Source organism: Phyllobates terribilis, unplaced genomic scaffold, assembly GCF_046119375.1.
Source record: "Phyllobates terribilis strain yellow unplaced genomic scaffold, ASM4611937v1 Scaffold_2__4_contigs__length_985480577, whole genome shotgun sequence".
In the NCBI taxonomy this organism is placed as follows: Eukaryota; Metazoa; Chordata; class Amphibia; order Anura; family Dendrobatidae; genus Phyllobates; species Phyllobates terribilis.
Window position 1 is genome coordinate 75,775,395 of NW_027362762.1, and position 23,744 is coordinate 75,799,138.

Genomic DNA, 23,744 nt, shown 5'->3' on the forward strand with positions numbered 1-23,744 from the left:
AATAATTCATAATTGATTAGATATGGCTGTTGATTACACTTTATCTATCCAATCGTGTTCCAAATTGGAAAAAAAAAAGAAACCTATTTTGTGAGAAGATGAAAAACAATAATGAGCAATCAGAGCAAAACCAGCTGCAACTCATCCCTGCACTGAAACTGCATTGTATTCTCTGCCACCAGAGGGCGTGTGAAGACAGAAAGTCAAGAATTGGAGCTGGGGGGATCAGATAGAGGGAATAAAAAGCATGCAAGGGGCTATTGGAGCAGCAGAAATTGCCTATGCTCCTGGACTCAGGGTACAGGGAGCATCATTGTCCGCTCTGTGCATGAAGCACACACACTGAGGTGCCTTGTCTTGCATGCCTCTGCTGGGGAGAAGAGTTTTTCCAAGAGAATTTCTGGAATTACCATGAGCCACTGTGAGCCTTATGTGTCAAGGAATAACAACTGTCCCATCACAGCTGTCAGAAATGAGAGCCAGGACTACCTGCTTATGGAGGTGGAGGATGGGGGTGATAACTCTTCACATCACTATGGACATTATCACATGTAAGTGCCTAACTGTAATATATAGGGGTGCAGATTTATATGCAATTATTATAGGCAAGAACTACAATTCCAAGCAGATTCTGCCTGAAAATGCATGCTGTGACTTGTAGTTATACGCCATACCTGTGATCTATTGTATGCAATCAATGAGTCTAGCATTATGCTATAAGTAAGGGACAGAGCATTAATATTAGAAGGGAATAGGGTAATTGTGGGATCTAATTAGCAGAAATGCCTAGAAATGATCGGGAGCTTGTGATTGATTGCGGGTAGGATGGATGCTGCGCTTTTAGGTGGGAATGGCATTTTCGTGTCAATTTACAGTGTAATTTTATATGTTTTACCGCACAGGGGTTCACCTCACATTGGGGTGAATATTTGGAGTATACGGCTAAAGTGTCCATAAGGTATCATGGCTATGTGGCCTATGTTTGTCGTTGAACCAAACGTATTAACCCCCCGTATAGTATATATATAAAACATGTCTCATACTGTGAGTATATATATATATATATATATATATATATACTGTATATCTGATTGTATAGGGAAACAGTTGCAATTGTCAGTCCACTATATATGATCCATCCGAAGGTATGGTGAAGCATGAAACCCATGATCTCAGCATCAAGGACATTGTATTACTGGGACTTGTTGAATTTGACCACAGTGTTTAAAAAAAAAAATATATATATATATATATATATATATATATATATATATATATTTTTTTTTAATATAATATATATTTATTTATATTTTTAATATAATATAATTTTTAGTCCCAGTCCTGGATATGGAGATCACTGGTTTAATTTGGACATGTATATACATCAGTGTCGTAAATTATTACACTTTTTATATTTATTAATTCTTTTTATTTTAATATTGGTTATTATGATTTATTACCCGTTCTCCAACCTGTGGCCCTAGTCTCCAGCTGTCACAGCACTACAATTCCCAGCATGCACTTACACCTGCAGACTTGAGAGCGACAGGTCTAGGATTACTTAGTACATGTCCATCTATAAGTTTGTGCTGTCAGCTAGTTTTAGGCTATTCTACTTTAGGTCAGTGGTCACTCTCTAACCAATGGCTCTCCAGCTACATGATGTTCACAAAAGTATGTGCCCCCTTGATCTTACACCCACAGGAACTTTTCTGATCTCCAATTCTAAATTCATACACCGTTCCTTTGCAGCTATTACAGCTTCCTCTGTTTTGAGGGAGAATTTCTACAAGACGTTGGATGTGTTTGTGGGAATTTTTGCCGCTTCATCCAGAAGAGCATTTATGAGGTCAGACCCCAATGTTGGGGAGAGGCCGGGATCACCATCTTCGTTCTGGCTGTTAGAAGGTCCAGGCAGTTCTTCTACCAAACTTGTGCACTGGGCACAGTCATCCCCAAACTGTTCCCACAAAGCTGAGGCTACAATTGTCCACAATGTCTTGTGCTGAAGCATTAAGATTTCCCTTCTCTGGAGCTGAGGGGCCAATGCCGACCCCTGATAACAGCCCATAGCATTATCCTTCACCATCTGTACAGTGGCACAATGCAGTCAGGGGGTAACGTTCTCCTGGAATCACCAAACCCAGACTCCTCCATCAGACGCAGATAGAGAAGTGTGATCCATCACTGCACAGAACAACTCTCCTCCAGAGTCCAGTGGTGGCAGCTTTACACCACTCCATCCGACGCTCAGCATTGTGCTTGGTGATGTACAGCTCGATGTAGCTGCTCGACCATGAAGCTCCTGGTGGGGGCGCAGTGTTTGTGCTGATGTTATACCAGAGGAGGTCTGAACTTTGCAGTTATGGAGTCAGCAGAGCGTTGGTGACTTTTCTGCACTCTGCTCCTCAGCACTCGGCCCCCCGCTCTGTAACGTTATGGGGTCTCCACTTCATGGCTGAGTTGCTGCGGTTCCTTCCACTTCTCAATAATATCACTTACAGGTGATGGGGGAAGATTTAGGGGAAAGATATGTCATGAATGGACTTGTTACCCTGGTGGCTCCTTTTACAGGACCGCGCTGGAACCAGTGAGCTCTGCACCACCGCCCGCTCTGTCACATATTAGTAAAGGCAGACGGCGTGGTGGGGGCCAGAGGTTATACATCGGGGGCGAGGAGATGAGGGGCCGGTGGATGTTATACACCGGTAGGCATCATCTCACATTGTAACAGCAAATGTACATGATGAATTTGATGTAGCGGAGCTGAGTGTGTCGGGTTGCACAACTCGTTTTGACTATCTGTGGTGCTTGTTAGGATTGCAGGTAATCTACTGCTTTATATTAGATGATAATAACATGGTTGGCTTTTGCTTTTTTCCAGAAACAGCAGTGCTCTTGTCAGTGAGATGTGTCTGGTATTGAATGGACGTGAGTCATGATGACCTGCAATACCAGAGATTGTCTTCATATCAGAGTAGCAGAACCGAGCGCTTTATTTAACACTTTGGGTGTGCGTTAATTGTACATTGTGGTTTCGATATGACTGTAAGATAAAATCCGCTCTTCTCCATCAGAGCACAGTACTGCTCAGCAACATCTCTCTACCGTACATGGAGATGGGGACGGTGTTTTTGGAAGTTCTTGGAGATTTCTTGGAAGATTCAGCTATTGAAACCTTCCCAATTTGTCAATACTACCGATGTCTGAGATAAAACAGGTCCATGAAAGTGAAGAGTAAGTTACGAATAGCTGCAGACTACTGCTCCAGGACATCCAGTACTATCATCCTCATCATTCTCAGGCGCGTGCTGCTCCGGCCATTTACAATGAAAAATGGTCACTAACTGGGGTCCCAGCAATGAGTGAGCCCCGAGGGATTAGGAGACTTGAGATCTAATCCTACTGCAATAGTATAGCGTGGCTTCATTAATGATGCTGGTGCTAAATAAATTAATAATGCCCCCTTTCAGTAATGGTGCTGAGTGCCCCCTTAAAAATTAATAATGCCATCCCACAAAAAAAAAAAAAGTTAATACTCAACTAATCGGAGCATACGAAGTCCTCTTCTCTCCTGTGCACAGAAACACTGATATCATCGGAAATAAAAAGCCGCGACACAGATGTCTTGGGAGTCTATAGCTCCCGGATCTACCACGGATCTTTCGCTACTCCTTGGGCATTCAAAATTTAAAAAATAGAAAGTTAGACTTTGCTAGAAACTTTGCTCTTCTTTCAATTTTGCACCCCTGAGGTCACCCACATGCGCTGCCACTACCAACAGGTTCATGTTCAAGTAGACACGGTCACTTTTTTTTTTTTCCTCCGGACTGTGAGGTCCACACCAAATCATGGAAACATGTCTGTTTTGCTCACTGATTAAATGCCCTCCCAGTTAAGTGTATATAGGATGGAAGATGGTCCAGTGGGGCTGGAACCACTAGATGCAGCTAAGCCAGATGTGCGGATTGTACAGGAATAGCACAGATGTATAGGCAACCGGTATCTTGCTGCAGGAATGCAGCCACACACAGGAATAGCAGAAATGTATAGGCAAACTGGTATCTTTCTTGCAGAAGTGTGCTTACACACAATAACTGGGGCAGCGTGGAGGATCCATCTACATTGATATGCCATGAGTAAGTAGTGCCCTTGTGACGCTAAAGTCAATACTCACGGACAAGACGTGAGACAAGGGAGTCAGAGGGTCAAATACCGGGAGAGCACGTCAAAGGCAAAAGGGTAAGGGAAAGGAATGGTCAGAAGGCAAAGTCCAAGGTCAGGCAGCAAAGATCAGAATAGCGGAACTGTAAGCACAAGGTGCACACACCACTGAGCAAAGCTACGACTGGCAATGGTCTGACAATTATCAGCCAGTTAAATAGCCAGGCAATCACCCTGAATGGATGACACCTGGAGGAAACCCAGCAAGCTCGGCCTGATTATCACAATACTGACAGCCCAGCACTCCCCTGATCTTATAGGGTGGCTGAGCTGTCACTCACTGCATCCATAGGACACTGTGAGTGGTGGAATCGCGACAGCACTAACTTATACATCTTTCTCTGTTATGTGTACACACACGAGCATTTATGCGTGATACCAATATTTTTCACATGTCCTATTTTTTTTCCACTTTTTGACCAGACCATTATAACATGAATTAAACCATGCTTTAACTATGTGTGTTGTGGGATATTTGTTCTTCCATCACTTTTTCCTCCTTATTAGACCACTATATTACATATGTATCGTGTCTCTTAAATATTTTTCTGGTGGTTTGCGGCTACTCCCAGCAGTGGTGTCTATGAGTTAAACATTACACACAGGAATAGCAGAGATGTATAGCAGAGATGTATAGCCATTTTGATATCTTGTATCACAAGTTGTAACTGTGCGATAGCATCAAGATAATAGAAACAAATAAATCATCAGATACCTTCATAGTAGAGATGGTTTTCTAAACATATAACTTGACACAGCAGAGCTGAGAATGCAATGAGCAATAGCACCAGGATTAGCTGGACTGAGTTTGGGAGTAGTAGATGGTTGCTGGATTGCAATCATAAAAAGCTGGGAAGATAATTAGACCCTTGGCTGGAGTTGAACCAAGTGAAAGGTGAGGTAAACTATTAGAAAAGCAGTGATAGCAGGATGCTCTACGTCCTGAGCACTCAGGCAGCACACAGTCACCAGAGCAGGCCTTAAAAGGCCTAAGAGGAAGGAGGCAAAGCCCGGCACTGGAGCTAGGACAGGTGACTTAACGGTCAATTAAAATAATTTCACGCTAATGCTGCCTGGTTGTTCACTTGTAAATGGGTAAGAGAAGCTTGAATTATTACTTTTTTTTGCATACAAGAAACAACGGATGCAAAAAAGGACCAAAAAATGGATAAAAATCAGACCTAGCCACCTATGAAAAATGGTCTGTTTTCACTTATATGCAAAAAAAAAAATAGACTTCAGAATGAGTCCTAAGTGAAAGGTGCCAGCCTCTAAATGATTCCCAGCTAAACACTTGAAAGTTAGACTTTATGCCCACGGATAACCCCATCTCCACATTATTACTTCAGGGCAGGGGCGTAACTAGAGTCTGATGGGCACGGGTGCAAAATTTGGTCCTGGACCACCAGCTGCATGTTGATCAGATGTATGGGCCCTTGTATTGTTGTAGAACCTATAAATCATGTTTATTCCTCCCCCCTCCTGTAATAATGTCCCCCATCCTGGCCCCTTCCTGAATTAATGTCACCCGTCCTGGGCTCGTTTTTGTAATAATGCCCGGCCTGAGGATGCACATCCAGGTGAAATAGTCATTGGCGATGGTGGGCCACCCCCCCTCCAACACGGTCATTACGCCCCTGCTTCAGGGCTGGTCTCTTGTACTGCAGGTGCAGATTCCTGACCTTTAAAATGGGTTTTGTGCATTTTTGGGATGGTCTTGTCACTGTTACAATATCTACCTGCAATCACTATGGCATCCTGCTCAGAGCTGACAACTAAGGGAAGAAAGAAAAGGACTCATGTAAGTAGAGTGGAGCAAAAAGATTTGCTAGACCCGACATGGTCGCCGGTCCACAGCTCTACAAATCTCCTCCTACCTAATATCATCCCCGGTGCCTCATCTAATTTATAGTCCCGGCATGACGTCATCGTCATATATATACTCTGGGCAGCATATATCTTAGTCTTGCAAGTACTTTTTTTTTAATTTATTTGAATAGAAAGAGTTTCGGGAAATCTAGAGCAATAGCACCGCAAGAGTTTATTTTGCTTTTACAGTGCATCCCCAAAGAGGCGAATGAGGCTAAATTGCAATACCATAGACAGCCTATGGAAAAGAATGGCACTGTTTCTGCACCGTTACAACCCCTTTTAGGTCTGAATGTACAAATATGGTATCTAATAAGGGTTTATATACCATTAAAAATGCTATCAGTATGATTATATGGCTTCTCTTTCACCCTTACTTCCTTACTCTTGGGTGGTTTTCTTGCAAATTGTGATGATCCCTTGAGTTTAAGATGAAGACGACGTCCTAATGAATCAATGATTGCTATTATTATTATTATTTTATTTTTTAGAAAAGCAATTATGGCTGAAATTACTTGTACATAACATGCGAATGCTTGGAAGTGGGCATCCAAATGCCTCCTGTAATGTGATGTCATGTTTCTTGAAATCAACTAATTGAGAATGGAGACTATCTAATGAGGGACTTTAATTATGTTGGTTTCTCCGCTCAATTATTATTATATTTTGTTCCTTAAAATGTTCTGAATCCTCCTGCTGTTTCCTGTAATACGGTCATCCTGTATTTCACCTGTTTCTTTCCAGTTGCAAAACTACAACTCCCAGCATGCCTGGGAGAACTGCAGATGGGTAAGATGTAGACCCACAAGTTCCAGATCAATTCTGGGATGTATTAAGAGAAGCATAGAGTCTAGATCACGTGAAGTGATTATCCCCCTCTACTTCTCCTTGGTCAGACCTCATCTGGAATACTGTGTCCAGTTCTGGGCACATTTTAAAAAAGACATCAAAAACCTAGAGCAAGTTCAGAGAAGAGCGACCAGAATGGTGAGCGAACTGCAAACTATGTCCTACGAGAAACGGTTAAAGGATCTGGGAATGTTTAGCTTGCAAAAAAGAAGGCTAAAAGGAGACTTGGTAGCTTTCTACAAATATCTGAAGGGCTGTCACATTGTAGAAGGATCATCTTTATTCTCCTTTGCTCATGGAAACACGAGAAGCAATGGGATGAAACTGAAAGGGAGAAAATACAGATTAGATGTTAGAAAAAGTTTTTGACAGTGAGGGAGTCACGCCAGGTATGGGAAAGACTTAGTGCAACACAGAGGGAAGAGGGAAAGGGGGGAGGCGAGACATCCTAGTCTGGTCTAGCGTCACCCTGTCTCAACTACCGTCCCTATATTGCCTCTTCAGCAATCGCCGCACGCTTGCCTTGCCCTGTCTTTCCCTGGCATATGGCTGAGGCTAGGGATGGGAGGAGATAAGCACTAGTTGATCTCCACTAAACTCTGTAGATAACAAGGGTAGATTGCTTGGCTTTAGACGACTCCAGACAAATGCGAACTCGACCTCAAGCTCCAGAGAGGATGAAGTACTGCTCTTGCTAAGTCTTCACAAGTGGAAATGAATATAGCCGGCACCTCCCTCTTAGACACACCAGGTATATATACACCCTGGCCAGGGAGCTAATTACCAGAGGGAGGTAGCCACTGGGTCCTAGAGACAGCCTCTCATCTAAGAAGATTTCTGTAATGCCAAACGTAGAGATCTCCTGCAGCCAACTGCAGGGTGACTGTCTGTCATCTCTGATACACCCGTGACAGAGGGTGATCAATGAGTGGAACAGGCGGCCATGAGAGGTGGTGAGTTCTCCTTCAATGGAAGTGATGCGCCCCCTGGGCCGTGTGTGTGTGGGGATACCCAGAACCGGACCTTTTATGGATGCTGGGGATTGTAGTCCTTGCGTTGTGGGGACCCGGTCCCGTGGCTCAGGGTGGTCAACCCAAATGGCAGTCTATTTATGTGGTTTTTATGAAATTAAATGTCCGACTACGCCACCCGTGGATTGCGGTCAGGGTGAACCGCCGCTGCAGGGCAGACCGCTGAGGCTGGTGTTGTGGGTGCAGCAGAGGATAGTATAACTCCCCACGGGAGGAGTATAGCCTCAGGGCAGCAAGTGTGGATGTTGGGGGTGATGGCGCGCGAGAGTCCTGTAATGCAGTCCAGGGTATTTACTCACAGTTCTTTATCCACGTTACTACAGCTGGTCATAACATCCCACGTCGCACTGTGTTCACCAGGTGAGGGGCTCGGCCTACTCCCAGAAAACTTTGGAGCGTTTCACAGGACCCCCTTTTTGTGTCCTTTCTCTGGCCTGTCATACCCCGCCAGTGACCTCGCTTCTGTCCGGCTGCCTCGGGTCTTCTCTGGTAAACTTTGGTGCCGTTTCCCTGACCCTATGTGGTGCCTTCCTAGCGGGTGTAGCGAGGGGCTGCGCCACATAAAATGTCACAGCCTCCGGTTCCTAGCTGAGGGTAGTTCCCCGCCTCCACTAGTTTCGGGGACCGGTCTCCCCCTTTGGCCTGACCACTCTACGCAGGTAGATTCGGGCGTGCGGTGGCGACTCGCCGGTCCACACCCCTGGGGTCCCTTCGTTCCTTGTTCCTGGAGCCTCCTCTGTTCCTCTTCCTTCCTTCCTTCTCCTTCCTCCAGGCTCCGGCCGCTCTCTCAGGCCTGCCTGCGGAGCAGAGCTCGGCCTGAGCCTCTGCTCCCTCTCTCCTCCTCTGACTGGACTGAACCCAACTGAACTGAACTCTGTCTCTAAGATGGCTCCCACCTTTTATACCTCCCTCTAAGTGCACCCAGGAACTGCCCTCTCCCTCCTATGCACTACAGGGTCCCCCCTTCCTCGGTGTTCCCTCCCCCCACTCCAGCCAGGGACAGGGACTGTCGTGCTCTACTTGGAGCATATCGGTCACCCTGCCCCCCGGAAATGTGGTGTAATGCATGCAGGTGTCAGGGTCCTGATCCACACTCCATCCTTACCTGGAAGTGAGATATCGCACATCTGGCTGAGATGCAATACCTCTGTAGCGACCGAACTCTCGGGGTGCTACAGAAGTCTTCAAACAGAGGCTGGACAGACATCTGTCTGGGATGGTTTAGTGATTCCTACATTGAGCAGGGGGTTGGACACGATGACCCTGGAGGTCCCCTCCAACTCTAACATTCTATGATTCTATAAACCATATACGTCTCCTGTCCATAGGATAGGGGATAATTTACTGATCACTGGGGGTCTGACTGCTGGGAGCCCCCATGATACTGAAATCAGGCTGTGGATCCTAAGAATGGGGTTCTGCAGAATGGAACTGAAGTGTGCATGCTTGATCTTTGTTCCTTATATTGTCTATGAGACTGCCAGAGAGAGCTAATCACAGTTCATCTATATGTCCAGCAGTCACATGGACCGTGAATGGAGTGGAGGTCGAGTATCCACACCTCTGTTCCATCTAAAGAGGATCTTTCATAGATTTATATTTTTTTAAACTGAGCATCTCCTCCAATTGCCGCTGCTCCACTGACTCTGGAACAGGGTTTTGTTTTCTTCTGTGCCCCTCCTTTCCAAAGTTATACCCCTTTGTAATAATGGTGCAAATTTTCTCTCCAACCAAATGGGCATGTACAACAGGATTTCTCTGTGGGCGTGACCGTATTTTGATTGGACAGCATCAGAAGAGAAAAAGCAAAGCCCACAGTGAAGTTCTGTGGTACACGCCCAGTTGGTTAAAGGGAAAATTTAGACCATTATTATTGAGGGGCCATAACCTTGGAATAGAGGGGCATGAAAGAAAAACAAAAACTGTTCTAGATTCAGAGGAGCAGCAGTAATTGCAGAAGATACCCAGTGTAAATTAAAAAAAAAAAAATGTAGTCAAAGGTCTACTTTAGGACTGCATTAATTCTCATACCGCATTATAATAAATCAAAAAAACAATTGATATATTATCAAAGTTAGAAAGTTTATTACATCAAAAATACCAAATTACACAGTCAATAGACAAAGCCCTTTTATAAAATTTGCCCCTAAAAAAAGACCTATTAAAAAGACTACGGCAGTGTGGTTCTAGATGAAAGTATTGTTTGGCACCATGATTATATTATCAAAATTGAACAGCATTAAATTTCATACATTCTTAGAACATAGTTGACATATATTATGAATTTTATACATATACAGCTTTACAACAATAGCTGTTTACGACAATAATTGTAATTACAATGCATGATTGAGGACTGATAATGTGTCTCATATAATTTAAATCTATATTGCAGTTATTATCTCAATGGGTTCAAAGATCATTAGTTGCAAATACATAAATACATGAACCACCCAGAGATACTCTAGTTAGCCCAAGAAGGAGGAATTGCTGTCACCCCCATAGTTGCATAAATCGATGGTGAACATACAGACCATGTGCCATCTTGTGATGAACCACACTGCCTCGTACCCCAACGCGCATTTCGCGTTCTGCTTCATCGGGGGGTACTGAGGCAGTGCCATACCTGGGTTTTTATGAGGTGAACAATTTCAGGTCACCTGGAGCGTCTCATGATCCATGGGTGCGTGCGTTCCGCCCATCGCACATCGCCTCCCACGGCCGGCGTCCCGGAAATTCAGCTGCGCATGTCCGCAATGCAGGAGCTCCGATTGGACGCCAGGCAACGGAGGCGAGGCTGCGATGACGCGGCGCGCACGCGCACCTCATGAGAGCCCACCAGGCGCCATCTTGGGTTAGGGCACATATCCCAATACCCATTTTTTACCATATATAGATAACTAACAAGAAACTGAAATATATATAGAGATCCTGTATTGTTAGTTGCTTCAACAGATATTTTCTTCCTTTATAGTAATTCATCATATAGCTGGGGTTCAGAGTCTTAAAAATAAGAATATTGATTATTATTAATATCCCCAGAATTCAGGATAATATTATTAATCATTAATATAGTACAGGTAAATAATCAGTTTCTTATACAACAATTATTCAAATATTTTCAAGTATTTTCCATATAATCTTATGGTCAACCACCAGTATAATTATTTTCAAAGATAAAGAGTCTAGTGAGCTTTGCCCCATTTCTGGCATAATCATGACCTTGCTGTGTATATTACCATATGATTTACTCCCTTACCATTATACCATGCAGCTATTCCTGGGAATTCTAGACTCTTTATCTTTGAAAATAATTATACTGGTGGTTGACCATAAGATTATATGGAAAATACTTGAATAATTGTTGTATAAGAAACTGATTATTTTGTTTACCTGTACTATATTAATGATTAATAATATTATCCTGAATTCTGGGGATATTAATAATCAATATTCTTATTTTTAAGACTCTGAACCCCAGCTATATGATGAATTACTATAAAGGAAGAAAATATCTGTTGAAGCAACTAACAATACAAGATCTCTATATATATTTCAGTTTCTTGTTATTTATCTATATGCAATGTACTATATATGGTAAAAAATGGGTATTGGGATATGTGCCCTAACCCAAGATGGCGCCTGGTGGGCTCTCATGAGGTGCGCGTGCGCGCCGCGTCATTGCAGCCTCGCCTCCGTTGCCTGGCGTCCAATCGGAGCTCCTGCATTGCGGACATGCGCAGCTGAATTTCCGGGACGCCGGCCGTGGGAGGCGATGTGCGATGGGCGGAACGCACGCACCCATGGATCATGAGACACTCCAGGTGACCTGAAATTGTTCACCACATAAAAACCCAGGTATGGCACTGCCTCAGTACCCCCCGATGAAGCAGAACGCGAAACGCGCTTTGGGGTACGAGGCAGTGTGGTTCATCACAAGATGGCACATGGTCTGTATGTTCACCATCGATTTATGCAACTATGGGGGTGAGGGTGACAGCAATTCCTCCTTCTTGGGCTAACTAGAGTATCTCTGGGTGGTTCTTGTATTTATGTATTTGCAACTAATGATCTTTGAACCCATTGAGATAATAACTGTAATATAGATTTAAATTATATGAGACACACATTATCAGTCCTCAATCATGCATTGTAATTACAATTATTGTTATAAACAGCTATTGTTGTAAAGCTGTATATGTATAAAATTCATAATATATGTCAACTATGTTCTAAGAATGTATGAAATTTAATGCTGTTCAATTTTGATAATATAATCATGGTGCCAAACAATATTTTCATCGAGAACCACACTGCCGTAGTCTTTTTAATGGGTCTTTTTTTAGGGGCAAATTTTATAAAAGGGCTTTGTCTATTGCCTGAGTAATTTGGTATTTTTGACGTAATAAACTTTCTAAGTTTGATAATATATGAATTGTTTTTTTGATTTATTATAATGAGGTATGAGAATTAATGTATTCGATATTGGGTATCCTCATTATTCTTTTGAATAGAATATTATACTAGAAATGAGTCTAATTATTCGTTTATGTGTACTTATATCTACTTTAGGACTGGGCTGCAGAGCCCTATTCTCTGGATGCAGTGCTCCATCCTCAAAATCCAGAACTACATTCTCGGGATCACTTAGGAAACATTCACATGTTCAGTATTTGATCAGTATTTTACCTCAGTATCTGTAAGCCAAAACCAGGAGTGGGTGATAAATACAGAAGTGGTGATGTGTTACTATTATACTTTTCCTCTGTTGTAGCACTTGCTGATTTTGGCTTACAAATACTGATATAAAAATACTGAACGTGGGCGAAGTGATCCTGAGAATGTAGATCTGGATTTCGAGGATGGGGCACCTCATCTTGCAATCCCTGGAAAGGTGGAAACAGAGTATTTTTAAGTCTTACCTTAAGGCCACATTCACATGTTCTGATTGTTGCTTGCAAATACTGATGTAAAATACTGACCCAATACTGAACGTGTGAACATGGCCTTAGTCTGTGTTTATACACAACAGATGTGCTGAGAGATGAAAATACAGAGGCTCTGATCCACCAAAAGTCCTTGAAGTCTTTGTTCTAGAATCACTTGATTTTGCAGGGAAACAGCAGTTTCAGTCACAAAACCATGTGGTCATTATGGCTTGGCGAGTGGAACAATTATTTCCCTGAATAATAGGATTCTTCTTTATCAAGCACCGTAGCAGCTCAGGTTGGTTGCAATTTTCGTCCACCGGCGAGTATGACCGCAGCCTCCGTTTTCACTAATGTGTGTTCAATAGATGGCTATTGACAAGATACATCTAAAAATACTTGTTACTATATAGTGCCCAAATAATACCACCATCACAGCATCAAAAGGTACTGAAATAAGTAGACACATTATGTTACCATTCCCAAGTTATAGCGCCATAAATTATAACCATAAAACAATATAGTACATGGCTAACTGGTAGCTAAATAATTGCTGGGAGACAATTTCAAAGAGATCTCCACTTCTCCATGCACAGGAGAGAACCAGCACAACCTGGAAGAGATGGGACGGGCAGTGATGCTTGGGGCCTGCATAATTTACATGGGTTACAAAAATAGGCCATGCTGGTCATCATTCACTGGTGGACATCCAGAAGACCTCTGTGTGCAGTGAACTTGCCATGGCACCTGAAATTTTAACCAATAATCATACCCCCAATCACTGGTTTATAATATGTTTCAAAGGATTTAGCGTCAACAAGATGTGACAACTATTCTGGGAGTCCAGGAGGTCGGCCAGTAACTCCAGGAGAGTTGGCAAGAATAATACAAGTCTACAACATAATATAAGTCTATATTGCTTCCTTCGCCCCGAGGAAACAAGATCCCGCGAAACGCGCGCTGGGGTAAATGGGTTTGTGTATCATCATCACACAAGACATTGGGTAATTATTACTTTAGGCAGTGACTTTTTGTCACTTTCTCATCTATCTATTTCTGCCTGATTGTGAGATTATAGTACGCTGCATGACACTAGCAGCTCTTAGTGCAATTAACTTTTATGCCTACTTTAGTGAGCTTCATATATGTAGCCTCTATTTGGGAACTAATGATCCATCTTCATGGTCTCCATTATACTTTCACGTATTGAGTACAACAGTGCTAATTGAATGACCATTTTCCTTATCAAAAGTACACGCAGCATGTCTACAGCATTGCTTGATTTCTTCTACTATTAATGGTGTGTGAGAGGGCATATACTTTCTGCATTATATAGACATACCATGTTAGTTCTTTACTTGCCAGCAGGAGTGGTGTTTCTCACTGAAAGTTACTATCCCAGGTGTTGTGACTGATGGCATCAATGAACCTGAGACTGGTTTTATTTTTCACTATTGCCCTTATTATGTGTGATATCTATTTTTAACTAATTGTTCAATAAACTATTTTTTATGTCTAGTACATGGACTCCTTGTTCTCCCTTTATACATAATGTGGAACCTGGGTGCAACTATACTGGCCTCATGGTGTCAAACTCTTAATTCCGCAATGACAGTTTCCCCCTTTATTGGCTTAATTGCTGGCCTGTAAATCATACTGGTCAACTTATAACTGCAAGTAGCTAGGAGGGCTATCCATTTGCAATTGTCAGCCCCATTTCTTAAGCAATTACTCTTTACATTCATTCCACTTGTCCTGGGAATAAATAAATAGGGAGGTTGTTCCAAACATCTTGGGGAACTAACCACAGATCTTGTGCAAATCCTTCTGTGTCTTCATATAATCCCAGACAGACTGGATGATGTTGAGATCAGGGCTCTGTGGGGTCGTATCATCACTTCCAGGACTCCTTGTCCTTCTTTACACTGAAGATAGTTCTTAATGACATTGGCTGCATGTTTGGGGTTGTCCTGATGCAGCATAAATTTAAGCCAAACAGATGCCTGCATGATGAATAAACTATCTGCCTGTATTTATCAGGATTGAGGACACAATTAATCCTAACTAAATTGGCTACAATTCTTCCATGAAGACCACTTGTGGCCAGACTTCTCCGAACAGTAGATGGGAGTAGCTGGGTCTTTCGGTTGCATATACAATGCTTATACAGTGTTATATGGCAGTAGTATATAGCAGTACTACTATATATACTGTTGTATCTGTAGTTATAGATTGAGCGTTATGGGATGTTTCTACATGTTGGTACTTTCCTCCCCCCACGTTTCTATGTTATGTACTATTTTAATTGCAGACTTAATACAAATACCCTGCTGCTTTCTCCCGCAGACATTACACATTCAAGTGGAGTTTTGCTTGTACATCGAGGAAGACAAATGAAATATTTTTAGTTTTCGAGATGTTTGATTATCTAGGGAGGAGCAGAAGTCGTAGATCATCTTTTGATAAACAGAACTAGAGTGGAAATGCGTAGAGTTCCCATTCTTCTCCCGTAAGACTGTGAGTGCAGAAAGATGGTGATTTGGGGATGGGAAAAGGGTTTATATATCAGTTTAAACTAATGCGGCCAGGCTGAGTTTGCTATTTAGTGAAGCTTGCTGTACTATCACAATGTATTAGCTGTGGACTTACACAGGACTGCAGGTAAAGTAAACCTTTTTTGTCATGTAAAAAAAAATCACACCAAAAAGAATCATTTCAGCACTTTTTCCAGTTTTAATGTCACCCATAATCTGTACAAATCCATAGAGAAACAAACTTAAATAATTTTTGATTAGGAAAATAAAAATATCAAAACTAAAATAATGTTTAGCACCCTCTTTTATAATTGGGGATGTGGTTGTGTGCAGAATTATCCAATCACATTTATACTGTCTGAGATTGTTTAGTGAATCCTGCATTGAGCAGGGGGTTGGACACTATAACTCTGGAGGTCCCTTCCAACTCTAACATTCTACGATTCTATACTCGTAGTAGTATAGGTAGTTGTCACGCAAGGTTTGGGAAAGACTAAATGTAACACAAAGGGAAGAGAGGAAGGGAGCCCAGACTCTAGGGAAAGGGGGAAGTGAAGACCTCCTAGGCTGATCTCATATCACCCTGTCTCCCCTACCATCCCTTTATTGGTTCTTCACCAATTGCCATACAAGAACCTATCCATGTATCTCCCTAGCACTTGGCCCTGGCTAGGGAAGTAGGGGGATGAGCACTTGTCGATCCCCACTGACAACTAAAGACAACAAGGAGGACAGATATGGGGGAAATATAACTTAGCTGGAGCCGACTTCAGAGAGATAACACACACGTCCTCTTAGCACCAGAGAGGAAGTAAACAGGCTGCACTCGCTCCAAGCTTTCACCAGAGAACAAATGAATATCACCGGCATCGCCATATAGCAGAATGAAAGTATTTAAACACCCAGGCCAGCGTTCTAATTAGAGCAGGAGGTAGGTAGCCGCTGGAGACCTAGAGTGAGACAACTTCTAAGAAGGTGTCTGTAATGCCAAACGAAGAGATCTCCTGCAACCAACTGCAGCGTGACTGTCTGTCAACTTATAATTGATAACACCTGTGACAGTAGTAGTCAGTGCACAGCTGCCATCATTTACAGTGATTCTGATTATCCCCGTATAAAGTTTATCTATTCTAGGAGGATTTTCCTGCATTTTACAGCAAAAGTCATGGTTCGTAAACAGCTTACAACACAGCAAAAGGATCTCATTGGTGAAAGTTATTAGTCAGGAGAAGGGTATTAAAAAAAAAAAAAAAAAAAAAAAATTCCAAGGCATTATATATACCATGGAACACTGAAAATGGTTATCAATAACTGGCTTAAAATTGGCACAACATTATCATTAATTAGAACTGGGCGTCCCTCAAAAATTGACGAAAAGATAAAAAGAAAATTGGTCCCGAAGGCTGCCAAGAGGCCGACAGCAACACTAAAGGAGCTGCAGGCATTTCTGGAAAATATTAATTGTGTAATGCATGTGACCACAATCTCCCATTCTTCATAAGTCTGGCCTGTGGGGTAAGGTGCCAGAGAGAATCCTTTTCTTACAAAGAAAAACATACAAGCCTGGCTATTGTATGCCAAAACCTACATGAAGTCTGACAAAACCATGTAGGAAAATGTGTTATGGTCTAATGAGACCAAGGTAAAACTTTTTGGCCATAATCCCAAAAGGTATGTTTGCTTCAAAGATAACACTGCACACAACCAAAAGAAAATCATACCCGCAGTGTAGCGTGGTGGAGGCAGCATTATATTTTTGGGGCTGTTTTTTGGTAGCTGGTATTGGGGATTTAGTGAAGGTGGAGGGAATTATGAACAGTTCCAAACTCCAGTTAATTTTGCAACAACACTTTCAGGCTTCTGCTAAAAAAAAAAAATGTGATGATTTGACAGTGCACGGATACAGCACTGATTTTCACTAATCAATTCCCTTTAAATGGGTCAGTTTGTGCCACAAAGCAGATCATACTTGAACATGGCTGAGTACTTTTTTTTTTTTTCATGGACCATTGATGTTTGAGACAAAATGGACATGTGTAAAAGTCATGGAATTTAATATGTCTGCAACATACATGAAAAATGGAAACTTTAGAGTGTACTCAGATGTGGTAGTTGAGATACAGTTGAAACATCATCAAATACTCTTGTCTTCTTGTGTGCTTTTAATGTACTTGCTTATTCAACATGTTTCCCATGTATTATCCCGATATAGCTTTGAAAGCTGCATTAAAGGGAATCTGTCACCCCTGGCACTTATCTTATGTCTAATATGGGCATACAGGTGATAGAAATGTAAATCTATACCTACCTGTATGCCTCATATTAGAGGTCTTGTTGCTGTGAAATTTGCTTTTTATTCAGTGAAGTTTTCAATGCTTGCAGACCGGGGGACGGGAAGAAATCCCCACGATCCCTCATGATTAGTGATAACAAAAATTCTCCATTAAATGTCACTTGCTCAACCCAGCAGGAAGTACGGCGGCGTCTAAAAATCACTAAAGTTGACAAATCCCCGGGCCCGGATGGGATACACCCGCGAGTACTGCAGGAATTAAGTAAAGTCATAGATAGACCATTATGTTTAATCTTTAAAGATTCCATAATAACAGGGTCTGTACCACAGGACTGGCGTATAGCAAATGTGGTGCCAATATTCAAAAAGGGGACAAAAACCGAACTTGGAAATTATAGGCCGGTAAGCTTAACCTCTACTGTGGGTAAAATCCTGGAGGGTTTCCTAAGAGATGCTATACTAGAGTATCTAAAGAAGAATAACCTCATGACCCAATATCAACATGGGTTTACGAGGGACCGTTCCTGTCAAACTAATCTGATCAGTTTTTATGAGGAGGCAAGTTCTGGACTGGACCAAGGAAATGGAGTGGATGTTGTGTATATGGACTTTTCAAAAGCTTTTGATACAGTTCCACACAAAAAGTTGATACATAAAATGAGAACAATGGGGATAGGGGAAAATATATGTATGTGGGTTAAGAATTGGCTCAGTGATAGGAAACAAAGGGTGGTTATTAATGGAAAACACTCAGACTGGGTCTCAGTTAACAGTGGGGTACCACAGGGGTCAGTATTGGGCCCCCTTCTTTTTAACATATTTATTAATGACCTTGTAGGGGGCATACAGAGTAGTATTTCAATATTTGCAGATGACACTAAACTCTGCAGGGTAATCAATACAGAGGAGGACAATTTTATATTACAGGAGGATCTATGTAAACTAGAAGCTTGGGCTGATGCATGGCAAATGAGCTTTAATGGGGATAAATGTAAGGTAATGCACTTGGGCAGAGGAAATAAAATGTATAATTATATGCTTAATTGTAAAACACTGGGCAAAACTGTAACTGAAAAAGACCTGGGTGTATTGGTGGACGACAAGCTCACATTTGGTGGCCAGTGTCAGGCAGCTGCTGCAAAGGCAAATAAAATAATGGGATGCATTAAAAGAGGCATAGATGCTCATGAGGAGAACATAATTTTACCTCTATACAAGTCATTAGTGCGACCACACTTAGAATACTGTGTACAGTTCTGGTCTCCGGTGTATAAGAAAGACATAGCTGAACTAGAGCGGGTGCAGAGAAGAGCGACCAAGGTTATTAGAGGACTGGGGGGTCTGCAATACCAAGACAGGTTATTACACTTGGGGTTATTTACTGTGGAAAAACGAAGGCTTAGGGGTGATCTTATTACTATGTACAAGTATATGAGGGGACAGTACAAAGACCTTTCTACTGATCTTTTTACTCTGAGGCCAGAGACGAGGACAAGGGGGCATCTTCTACGTCTGGAGGAAAGAAGGTTTAATCATAATCACAGACGCGGATTCTTTACTGTAAGAGCAGTGAGACTATGGAACTCTCTGCCGCATGATGTTGTAATGAGTGATTCACTACTAAAATTTAAGAAGGGCCTGGATGCCTTTCTTGAAAAGTATAATATTACAGGTTATATATACTAGATTCCTTGATAGGGCGTTGATCCAGGGAACTAGTCTGATTGTCGTATGGAGTCAGGAAGGAATTTTTTTCCTCAATGTGGAGCTTAGTGTTTGCTGCATGTTTTTTTTTTTTGCCTTCCTCTGGATCAACATGTTAGGCTATGGGTTGAACTAGATGGACTTAGTCTTCCTTCAACCTTAAAAACTATGTTACTATGTTACCTACTGTGGTAATTAAAATATTTCCCCGTTCCCCTGCACGTCACATTGCCCTGTGACATGCAATCACCGTGGCCAGATCCCGCGCCTGCGCCCTTTGCTTTTTACAGAAGGCGCACTTGTACTGTGTACTATGCAGTCATTGTACTGCAGGGATCTTGTGTGCAGGCGCCAGGAAGTCATATTAGAGGTCAGATAAGTCCCAGCGGGTGACAGTTTCCCTTTAAAATCACGTTTTTCTTTCAATGTGGTTTTGATAACCTTTTAATCAAACATCAACCTCCACTTATGAATACATCTTTATCCATTCCAAAAAACTGCAGCAAAACTGCTACAAAAACTGCATGTGTGATTCCAGCCTAAGCAAAATCTGAAATCCCCTCTTCTTACAGTATCGGGTCCTCACTGTACCGTATTATCTTCCACATTAATTATATTTTAGCTTTCAGTTCGGTACAATAACTGTGATGAATGCATGCTGTAAAGACTCTTGGATGCACACAGGCAGTAAATGACTTACCCTTTGCTATAATAAATTTTCCTAATGCTGAAAGCATGTTTAATAATATTTTCTACGCTAACAACTGTTAAGTATACAAGCTCTGCCTGAGGTCAGTCATGTTGCCTTGATTACTAATTCCTCCTTAAATAGTTATTCCTATCTTACGAATCTACGGGATAGGTGATAACTTGCAGATCACTGGGGGTTTGATTACTGAAACCCTCCCCAATCACAAGCATGGGGTTCTGAAATGTGCCATTAGATTGCCTATCTTTGCCAGTCCGATAGACCCCTCTATTGAAAATGCACGGCCCCCTTTCCATAGTGGCGTCACAGAGGAGAGTCCCCTGCTCGTGATCCACTTTTGCAAACCAGATTGTAGAACCACAAAGTATCAGCTTCTTTGGGTGTAGCAAACCCAATACGGTGGCTATACATTTGAAAAGTCACTATATGATAGCACATGGCCGCTCCACGTGAATACAGTACAGACCAAAAGTTTGGACACACCTTCTTCTTTAAAGATTTTTCTGTATTTTCATGACTTTGAAAATTGTACATTCACACTGAAGGCATCAGAACTATGAATTAACACATGTGGAATTATATACTTAACAAAAAAGTATGAAACAACTGAAAATATGTCTTATATTCTAGGTTCTTCAAAGTAGCCACCTTTTGCTTTGATGACTGCTTTGCACACTCTTGGCATTCTCTTGATGAGCTTCAAGAGGTAGTCACCGGAAATGGTTTTCACTTCACAGGTGTGCCCTGTCAGGTTTAATAAGTGGGATTTCTTGCCTTATAAATGGGGTTGGGACCATCAGTTGTGTTGTGCAGAAGTCAGGTGGATACACAGCTGATAGTCCTACTGAATAGACTGTTAGAATTTGTATTATGGCAAGAAAAAAAGCAGCTAAGTAAAGAGAAACGAGTGGCCATCATTACTTTAAGAAATGAAGGTCAATCAGTCCGAAAAATTGGGCAAACTTTGAATGTGTCCCCAAGTGCAGTTGCAAAAACCATCAAGCGCTACAAAGAAACTGGCTCACATGAGGACCGCCCCAGGAAAGGAAGACCAAGAGTCACCTCTGCTTCTGAGGATAAGTTTATCCGAGTCACCAGCCTCAGAAATCGCAGGTTAACAGGAGTTCAGATTAGAGACCAGGTCAATGCCACACAGAGTTCTAGCAGCAGACACATCTCTTCAACAACTGTTAAGAGGAGACTTTGTGCAGCAGGCCTTCATGGTAAAATAGCTGCTAGGAAACCACTGCTAAGGACAGGCAACAAGCAGAAGAGACTTGTTTGGGCTAAAGAACACAAGGAATGGACATTAGACCAGTGGAAATCTGTGCTTTGGTCTGATGAGTCAAAATTTGAGATCTTTGGTTCCAACCACCATGTCTTTGTGCGACGCAGAAAAGGTGAACGGATGGACTCTACATGCCTGGATCCCACCATGAAGCATGGAGGAGGAGGTTTGATGGTGTGGGGGTGCTTTGCTGGTGACACTGTTGGGGATTTATTCAAAATTGAAGGCATACTGAACCAGCATGGCTATCACAGCATCTTGCAGCGGCATGCTATTCCATCCGGTTTGCGTTTAGTTGGACCATCATTTATTTTTCAACAGGATAATGACCCCAAACACACCTCCAGGCTGTGTAAGGGCTATTTGACCAAGAAGGAGAGTGATGGGGTGCTACGCCAGATGACCTGGCCTCCATAGTCACCAGACCTGAACCCAATCGAGATGGTTTGGGGTGAGCTGGACCGCAGAGTGAAGGCAAAAGGGCCAACAAGTGCTAAGCATCTCTGGGAACTCCTTCAAGATTGTTGGAAGACCATTTCCGGTGACTACCTCTTGAAGCTCATCAAGAGAATGCCAAGAGTGTGCAAAGCAGTCATCAAAGCAAAAGGTGGCTACTTTGAAGAACCTAGAATATAAGACATATTTTCAGTTGTTTCACACTTTTTTGTTAAGTATATAATTCCACATGTGTTAATTCATAGTTTTGATGCCTTCAGTGTGAATGTACAATTTTGAAAGTCATGAAAATACAGAAAAATCTTTAAATGGGAAGGTGTGTCCAAACTTTTGGTCTGTACTGTATATTCCTGGCATCTTCCCCTGGTTTAGAGTTAAGGGTTTACTCACGCAGTTGTGATAAAACTAGTTAAAAACCATGTGAATGTACAGTTAATCCATGTCTGTGTCATATGTATTGGACATTCTCCGATGTGATATTGATAACCTATCAATTTTTTAGTTCTGAACAATCCCTTTAAAAATTGTTTAGCTCAAATTCCTGAACCAAAGCTGAGAACTTTGTTGCCTGTCACAGGCCTCCAGTAAAAATGCGTATCAGGCAAATACTTGCTCCTAATCCAAACTGCACTCTCAAGACCCCTTCCATCAACAATTTGGTTCAGACTGAGACAAATTACAACTTAAATAACCAGGTCATACCTCAGGTCTCCAGGTATCCATACTCCTGATGAAGCCACAGAGCCAGCAAAACACAAGTTGTGGATATTGCCTGTCTTCCTCCATTCCCATACGATGGGGTGAGCCATATGGTTTATTTGATATGAAACTTACGCAATTAGTTTAGTGTTATTAATGACCACACAGGGTTTGTTACCGGAGATATATATGAATAGTCATTGACTCTGCTATTTTTGCAGATATTTTATATTTGCAGCACTTGTATCTCATATATAAATTAAATTGATGTGTCATAGAAATCATTATATTCTTTTTACATACAGTGTAATCCACTCTATATTTATTTACCATACTCTTGTATGCTATCATTTACCTGAATTACGTTGGTTATCACTTGTGACCACAGGGCAAACTGTAGCCATGGGCGAAAGTTAAAAGTGGGGCCCAGACATATAGCAGCATCAAACAGAAACATTTGGGTATTTTCTTCTTTATATACAATCCCATCGTGCAGTTTTTTTTTTTCAGCCCCATCATGCAGCACATGATCCTTTTCTGTCCTCTCTGTATACAGCCCCATCATGCAGCACATCATCCCTCTCTGTCTTCTCTATATACAGCCCCATCTTACAGTACATCATTTGACACATTGTGCACTTTCATTTTCCTAAACTATCGGTATTTGTTTTATACACTCCCATATGATTCTGGATGTTGATTAGTTCACTGTATCCCCTGTGGTAGGGCATACAGAATGTCGCCTGTGAGTTTTTTTGTGAACTTTTTCTGGACATTAAAAATATGCCATTTACGATCTTATGTATAAACACACAAGTAAAGATTTTTTGCATACTTGTACAATAAATTCTTCCCCAAGTGTAAGGGTCCCCAACCCAAAGCTTGTGATCCACATAAGGCTCGCGTACCCTTGCTGTGTGGCTTGCAGCTATCTGCTAGCATGGCACACTAGTGCTGGGCATAGCTGACAGAGGCGAGCAGTATAAAGTGTTTGAGTAGAAACTATGGAAAATCTGTTATGTAGCAGCGTTGCAGCTCCCTCCTCCAGCTTGCTGGTGACATCTTCCCTTTTAGAGTGATGCCTCCTCCTCCTTGCTGGTGACATCTTCTCCTTTAGAGTGCTGCTGCCTCCCCCTCCTCTTAGCTTGTTCCCGTTTTCC

The 23,744-nt window shown here is 42.1% G+C and overlaps 1 protein-coding gene across 1 annotated transcript in view; it reads left to right on the forward strand.

Moving 5' to 3' along the window:
* The first annotated feature begins 203 nt into the window (after window positions 1-203).
* TRPC6 (transient receptor potential cation channel subfamily C member 6) overlaps window positions 204-23,744 on the forward strand; it is a 303,958-nt gene continuing 280,417 nt past the window's right edge. The window contains exon 1 of the mRNA XM_073662136.1: window positions 204-551. Coding sequence (XP_073518237.1) covers window positions 412-551 — 140 coding nt within the window. The 5' untranslated portion in view covers window positions 204-411. The remainder of the gene's footprint in view (window positions 552-23,744) is intronic.